The 8,566-nt window shown below is 33.1% G+C and overlaps 1 protein-coding gene across 2 annotated transcripts in view; it reads right to left on the bottom strand.

The window, feature by feature from the left end:
- Window positions 1-7,505: 7,505 nt before the first annotated feature.
- dpr15 (defective proboscis extension response 15) overlaps window positions 7,506-8,566 on the bottom strand; it is an 87,291-nt gene continuing 86,230 nt past the window's right edge. For both annotated transcript variants that reach the window (XM_075289711.1, XM_075289712.1), the window contains one exon: window positions 7,506-8,282. In XM_075289711.1, coding sequence (XP_075145826.1) covers window positions 8,113-8,282 — 170 coding nt within the window. In that variant the 3' untranslated portion in view covers window positions 7,506-8,112. The remainder of the gene's footprint in view (window positions 8,283-8,566) is intronic.

Raw genomic sequence — 8,566 nt, 5'->3', positions numbered from 1 at the left:
AAAAATATATATGGCAGCTATATCTAAATCTGAAATCAATAGGGATCGTCTTTGAGCCGAAACGGGACCCTATACCAAATTTTAGGACAATCGGACTAAAACTGCGAGCTGTACTTTGCACACAAAAATACATCAACAGACAGACGGACAGACAGACAGACGGACATCGCTAAATCGACTCAGAATTTAATTCTAAGACGATCGGTATACTAAACGATGGGTCTCAGACTTTTCCTTCTTGGCGTTACATACAAATGCACAAACTTATTATACCCTGTACCACAGTAGTGGTGAAGGGTATAACAAAAAGTTATTTCTCCAATAAATATCGTCTGGTAACCTTATTTTGTTGTGAAATACACTCTTCATATGAAAATGTTAATTTCGTGGAAATTACAATATGTGATACTTTGCATGGTAACACCACTTTACCCATATTCATTTACCTTGATTACATTTTTAATCTGTAATATAAATAAACAGATATTTCGGATAACTGAAAGTGCAATATGTCGAAAAATTATAAGCCGTTTTTATGATAATCGAAGCGAAACCTTTAACATATATCGAATGTTATGTTTCAGGTGAAAAATCGCTGAAAATATGTCATCACTGAATTTTTGATAAACATAAATTTATCGACATTTTTTATTTATATGAAAATATGCACATTCCACAATAAGATTTAAAAATAAATAAACGGGTTGTTTTAAAATAACAAGTGGGGAACAGTGGGTCTAATTGTATGAAAATTCAAATAATAATTGTCATATATTTGTTAATATTCTATACGCATACCTTGTGATTTTTGACGTGACCGTGCCCTCTATGGGATCACATCAGAAAATTTAAGTCTATGATCATCCTCATATTTGCCTGTTTGAAGGCTGTAGGTTGTTTACATTTATGTGGTAAAAAATGGATATTTCAATGTGTTTCGAATAAAATGACACACTTTATATACACCATCCTATGATTGTATGGTAGATGATTTTTAAGGTTCGAAAATACTTTAATCCATTTATGGTCTAGATTATATTATAAATTCCTTGACGGTAGATGTGAGCCTCTTTGCTATTTGATTCTTTAGAAAATCTTAAATAGTAAATCCAAAGTCTCCATTCCACAGATTTTACGGCGTGGTCCTTCGATGTTTTAGCCTAACCAAGATTGGAGTTTTGTGAAGCTGGAATCAAATCAGTCCATGTGTTGGTTGAAGACCTTCTCATCTCTCTCTTGTCCTACGGAACTTTAGCGAAAAAGCTTCCTTCAATGGTACATATTAATCTGGAGGAATAGCAGAACCTTAAAATCTTTGAACGAGCTTGATATTATTAACATTGATATTGTCTGCTTGAAAAAAGGTACCTATAACTACCCAGCAAAAAAAAAAATTCTTCCAAAGGCACAACATTAAAAGCACTTCCAGAAGATGCACTCCCATTGATTTTCTTTATTTTAACTACCCAGGAAGTTCTTTTATTTCAATTTTTTATAACTTGATTTGTTCATACTTTTACGGCCATTTTCATGTAGCTCCGTTAGGCTTTAACTGCCAGTTAACAGAAAGTAAATTGCAAATATCTTCTCTCCAGTTAACTTTAACTGAAAAATTTTCGTCAGTTAAGTTCCTAACTAGCAAATGGAATATATATACAAGATGACAGCTTCGTTCATAATATGGTTTAAAAGTTGGTTAGTTAACGGAACACTAACGGAGCTTTATGAAAATGGGGGTTAATGGGTAATTAAAAAAATTTTTTTTTTGTTAGAAATTTTGATTTTATTCTATCTTTCTTTTATCCAATAGAAAATAATTAATCAAGCTTGAGATCGTTTTCTTTTTATACCCTCCACTATAGGTTGGGGGTATATTAACTTTGTCATTCCGTTTGTAACACATCGAAATATTGCTCTAAGACCCCATAAAGTATTCCGGGTCGTGGTGAATTTCTGAGTCGATCTGAGCATGTCCATCCGTCCGTCCGTTTATTGAAATCACGCTAACTTCCGAACGAAACAAGCTATCGACTTGAAACTTGGCACAAGTAGTTGTTATTGATGTAGGTCAGATGGTATTGAAAATGGGCCATATCGGTCCACGTATACGTATAGCCCCCATATAAACGGACCCCCAAATTTGGCTTGCAGGCCTTCTAAGAGAAGCAAATTTCATCCGATCCGGCTGAAATTTGGTACATGATGTTAGTATATGGTCTCTAACAACCATGCAAAAATTGGTCCATATCGGTCCACTTTTACATAAAGACCCCATATAAACGGACCCCCAAATTTGGATTGCGATTGCTCTAAGAGAAGCAAATTTCATCCGATCCGGCTGAAATTTGGTACATGGTGTTAGTATATGGTCTCTAACAACCTCGCAAAAATTGATCCACATTGGTCCATAATTATATGTAGCCCCCATATAAACCGATTCCACGATTAGGTTTTCGGAGCCTCTAAGGAAACAAATTTCATCCGATCCGGCTGAAATTTGGTACATGGTGTTAGTATATGGTCTTTATTAACCATGCAAAAATTAGTCCACATCAGTCCATAATTATATGTAGCCCCCATATAAACCGATCCCCAGATTTGGCTTGCGAAGCCTCTAAAAGAAGAAAATTTCATCCGATCCGGCTGAAATTTGGTACATGGTGTTAGTATATGGGCTCTAACAACTGTGCAAAAATTGGTCCACATCCGTCAATAATTATATATAGCCCCCATATAAACCGATAACCCGATTTGGATTGCAGAGCTTATAAGAGAAGCAAATTTCATCCGATCCGGCTGAAATTTGGTACATTGTGTTCGTATATGGCCTCTAATAACCATGCAAAGATTGGTCCATAATTATATATAGCCCCCATATAAACCGATCCCCCGATTTGGCTTGTGGAGCCTCTAAGAGACGCAAATTTCATCCGATCCGGCTGAAATTTCGTGCATGGTGTTAGTATATGGTCTTTATCAACCATGCAAAAATTGGTCCACATCGGTCCATAATTATATATAGCCCCCATATAAACCGATCCCCAGATTTGGCTTGCGAAGCCTCTAAAAGAAGAAAATTTCATCCGATCCGGCTGAAATTTGGTACGTAATGCTAGTACATGATATTTAACAACCATGCCAAAAGTGGTCCATATCAGTCCATAATCATATATAGCCCCCATATAAACCGATCCCGTGCAAAAGTCCATATTGATTCGTAATTATTTGTAGACTTACCTATACATACCTTTTTCGTTTAATATATACCACGTATGGACTTACTCACAATTTAGAAAGCGATGTTAAGAAGTTTTAAGATACCACAACCCAATTAATTCGATTGTGGATGACATTCTTTCGTATAAGTTTTTACGCAATCCATGGTGGAGGGTACATAAGATTCGGCCTGGCCGAACTTATGGCCGTATATACTTGTTTTGTTTCAAATAGGCTAAAAACAGAGTAAGAATTCATAAAATGGTACAAATCATTTAAATTTGTCGAAAAAAAAATGCTAATTTCAATCTGAAACAATTGTGAATTTTTGAAAATATTTGAGGTCAAATGTTTCCAACAAGCGTTAGAATCTATTAAAAATTATAAAAAATTATAAAAATTATTTATTTGACAAAATATAAGAGAATTTTTTAATTTACATCCAAAACACTGAAATCGGATTACATCTAAAGAAGTGATGCAAATTCAGTATAACGGCTGTTGAAATGGAGGACATCCAACCTATGACAAGCCCATGTTAAATTCATCGCTTCTGCGTCAATTACGCACCACTTCCGGATCCAAAAAGAACATTTTCATTACTTTTTTTGCTGGGTAAGTGTTTGTTGGCTCATCACCTAATCGAAAATGCAAACCTTGGAATTGCGGGCTTCCAACTCATATCTATAACCAGCAAAAAGAAATGAAGTTCTTCTAAAGGAACAACTTAAAAATCACTTCCACAAATATCCTCCCAAGGATGTTCTTTATTTTACCTACACTGGATGCTCTTTTAGTTACAATTTTTATAATTCGCCTTTTCGCATATTTTTAATGGGAAATTTTCACTTTTTTTTACACTACACCATAGGGGCGTTTGTAACTCATCGAAATATTGATCTCAGACCCCATAAAGTACATATATGGAAATCTGGAAATCTGAGTCGATCTAGCGATGTTCGTTTATTTGTTGAAATCACTTCCCAACGAAACAAGTTATAGACTATTGGCACAAGTAGTTGTATTTGAAGGACCCAAATAAACCGATCCCCAGATTTCGCTTGCAGAGACTCTTAGAGGGGCAAATTTCATCCGATCCGGTTGAAATTTGGTATGTTGTGTAAATATATGACCTTTAACAAGCATGCAAAAATTGATCCATATCGGTCCATAATTTTTTAGATTTTACTTCTTGAGCCTCCTGGATAAGTATATTTCGTCTGATCCTGCTAAAATTTGGAAATCACACAAAAATTGACCCATATCGGTTGATAATTATATATAGCCCCATAAAACATATTTCACTTCTGGCTATCTAAAACCGCACAAAATCTGATTAATGTAGGTTTTTAATTATTTATAGACTCCTCTATATAAACCGGTCAAGAACAGAACTATTTATCTGCCTTTTTGTCTAACATATACCCCATATGGGCTAACTTACAATATAGAAGACGATGTTAAGAAGATTTAAGAGTTCTAATCACACCTTAAGAACTGATGCAACTCCAGTGCAACTACCCAGCAAAAAAATGGAAGTTGTTCCACAAACATTTCTTTTAAAGCCTATCCCAGAATCCCCCATCGAGTTTTTTCAACTTCCGATGCAGTCCTTTTGGACAAGTCAACAAACATTTCTTCTAAAGTGGATCGTGGGATCCCCCAACAATTGTTTCCACTTCTGATGCAGTCCTTTTAGACAAGTGCACAAACATTTCTTCTAAAGCGCATCTTGGGATCCCCCAATGATTTTTTTCTACTTCCGATGCAGTCCTTGTGGACAGGTATTAGAAAGAACGCAACCAGGCTATTTTGAGTGCAAATTTTGTACAATAAAATTTTACAAAAAATAGAAAACTAATAAAAAAAATAGAAATTAATAAAAAAGTAAAACAATAATAAAAAAAATAAGTTTCATCCCCGCTGGGATTTGAACCTGTGCCGTTTGACTTTTTCGCTTCTATGGATGTTCTTTTGAGAAGGTTTTGCAAATTACGAGAATTTTTAATTTTTTGTTGATTTTTAATGGAAAAAATATATTTATACGAAAATATATGCCGAAACAAAAATAAAAACGATGCATGACATAAAAAAATAATTTTTTAGAAAAATATTTGATAAAAAAATTGCCGCCGGTGAGATTTGAACCTGCGTTTCTTATTTTTTGTTCATACTAATAAAGAACATCTCAAGAAGCAATTAGAATGTTATTCCTTGGTGTCGTATTACGATCATATCACAAACATTTGTGGCTGAGTGTGCTAAGGCGTTCTGTTATGGTGCCAGCAAACCCAGGTTCAATCTCTGGTCGGAGCGAAAAAGTTTTTCAAATTGTAAAAATTAGATAATAGGAAATAATTGTGTAATAAAACATATGGATGAGAAAAAAGTGAAATTGGTTGAAAAAAAATTGTTTTTTTTTCGCTTTTTAAATTTCTTCATTCAAATTAACTTCCAGGGCACAACTTCTAAAGCAATACAATGGATCCAAAAAGGGAGTACTTCCGTCCTATGACAAGCCCATGTAAAATTCATTGGAGATGATCCAAATTTGCACTACTTCCGGATCACAGATTGGGGATCCAAACTATTTTTTTGGAAGCTTTTTTTTTGCTGGGTACTGTTGAAGTGGTCGACATACAGTCCATGTAAAATTCATCGCTTCTACGCCAATTTTGCACCACTTCCGTATCCCAAAAGAACATTTTTGGTGGGTATATATAATGATACCAACAATTTTGATTTCTTGAAATTCCTGAAGAAGCAAATTTCATCCGATCCTGAAATGCAATCCCGTGATCATGCAAAATTTGGTTCTTATCGATTCATAGTTACATACAGGCCCCGTATAAAGCTACCCAGTAAAAACAGCGTCGCCAAAAAAGTAGTGAAAATGTTCTTTTTGAATCCGGAAGTGATGCCAAATTGACGCAGAAGCGTTGAATTTAACATGGGCTTGTCATTGGACGGATGTCCACCATTTCAACAGCCGCTGCACTGAATTTGCATCACTTCTTAAGGTGTGAGCGAATTCAGTGTTTTGGATGTGAATTAAGAAATTTCATGATGTTTTGACAAATAAATATTTTTTGCATTTTTGTAATTTTTAATGCATTATAACGCTTGTCCGGAATGTTTGTCATCAAATATTTTCTAAAATTCGCAATTTTTCTAAAAAGGATTTAGCATTTTTTACGGCAAAATTTAAATAGTTTTACCCCATTTTATTAATTCTTAATCTGTTTTTAACCTATTTGAAACAACAAAAATAAATATCCCATGAAAATATGAAAAAAGCGAGTTATAAAAAAATGGATTCAAATGAACTTCCTGTGCAGTTAAAATAAAGAATATCTTTGGGAGAGCATTTTTGGAAGTTCTTTTAAAGTTGTGCCTTGAGAAGAACTTCCAGAACTTTTTTGCTGGGTATCCTTAGATTTGACTTCAAATTGAAATTTATATAAACCGATTCCAGGTTTGACTTCCGGAGCCTCTTGGAGAAGTAAATTTCATCCGATCAGATTGACATTTGTATGGAGTCCATATCGGTCTATAATTTTATATAGCCCCCAATATAAACCGAACCCCAAAATTTGACTTCCAGTTTCCACTAGTGGCATAAATAATCTAACAAAATTTTAAGAACATTTTACCAAAAAACTACCAACAATACAATAAACGTATTTTAAAGTTTGTCAAAGTTTTTATAGAGAATTTTGTCAAAATATTGTTTCTATTGAAAATTTTTTCAAAATTTTGTTTCTATCGAAAATCTTGTCAAAATTTGATATCTATCGACAATTTTGTCAAAATTTTATTTCAATCGATAATTTTGTCAACATTTTGTTTCTATCGACAGTTTTGTAAAGAAACATAAAAAAAATTTCAACAATTTATTTCTATTTTGTCAAAATTTTATTTCTACCGAAAGTTTTGTCCATATTTTATTTATGTATTAAATTTTGTCCAAATTTTATTTCTATAGAAAACTTTTAAGATGCCTTGTCATCGTAACCCAAGTAATTCGATTTCATATGTCAGTCTTTAGTACTAATTTATAAGCAATCTATGGCAGAGGGTACATAAAATTCGTCCTGGCCGAACTTTCTGTAACAACTGTAACACAAGTCATTCACTTGACAGGTTTTAGTAGAATTTTGTACGATCCGGCCTAGTCGAAGTTTCGAAACACTGTGCAGCGTTTCGCAAATGCTGATACAATATCTACTGCCTGTGAAATTTACTTACTTGTTAACTTCAATTTCCATACGTAATCAAACAAATATTGATAGTCATTAATTACATCTAGATTTTTTTATTATTAAAAATTAATATATATTTTTTATTAATATATATACGTATGTTTTATTGTGGTGTAATTTTCCAGAATATTAAACATATCGATAATATTTACTTAATTAAACCTATCACCTTAATGTATGTATGCATATAATTTAGTGTGGGTGCTTTGGTTGAGTGTTTGTGGGTGTATATGTATGTGTGTGTGGTCGAGTGTATTAAGTGTTTATGTATTTACATTACAATGGAAATATAATGTTCGTTTTCGAAAGAGAGGCTATGTGTGTGTGTGCTATACCTTATTACAAATTAATATAAATAATTTGTTACACTCGTTCGCGGTCTTCGATCTTTATGTTGTATGCTTTATATGATACAATACATAATTAATTATATTTAATAATTATAATAATGTTTACTTTCTTTAAATTATGGCAGTCTTTTGTGACACAATTAATTAACTGAATAATAATAATAATAGTAATAATAGTATTTTTGATACAGATAATAAATACAGTATGGGGTTAAACCGAAAACAAATTAAATTCATAAATATTAAATAACAAAGTTAAAACATTTGAAGTTGATGACAATCAATTAACCGCCACTATACCTTCGCATCATGTGACAGTTTGTAAAATGCCAACAATATTGAGGTTTCATGTAAAATGAAACAATCACCACAAATAGTTGAATGATAAAGGGTCTATGTTGATGAAATCTAATATTTGCCACACCAGATGTTATGGCTGAGGCTGAATATTCACCTGAAATGAAAGAAAGAAATATTGTATAAAATTTGATTTTATGTTAAGAAATATTATATTAACAAAAATAAACAAGAGTTTATATAAATTTCAATATTTTTAAGACCATATCTATACTTTAGATCGGATGAAAATTTCCACTTCCAAGAGGGTCCGTAAGGCAAATCTTGGAGTCGTTTTATTTGTGGGCTGTACTTATAAGAGGTCCGATATGGCCCAATTTTCAATACAATCCTACCTAAATCACTAATAACAACCAAGTTTCAAATCGACAGCTTGTCACG

Source organism: Haematobia irritans, chromosome 1, assembly GCF_050003625.1.
Source record: "Haematobia irritans isolate KBUSLIRL chromosome 1, ASM5000362v1, whole genome shotgun sequence".
Lineage (NCBI taxonomy): Eukaryota > Metazoa > Arthropoda > Insecta > Diptera > Muscidae > Haematobia > Haematobia irritans.
Note: the sequence above shows the minus strand (reverse complement) of the source record. Positions and strands in the feature narration are given on the sequence as shown.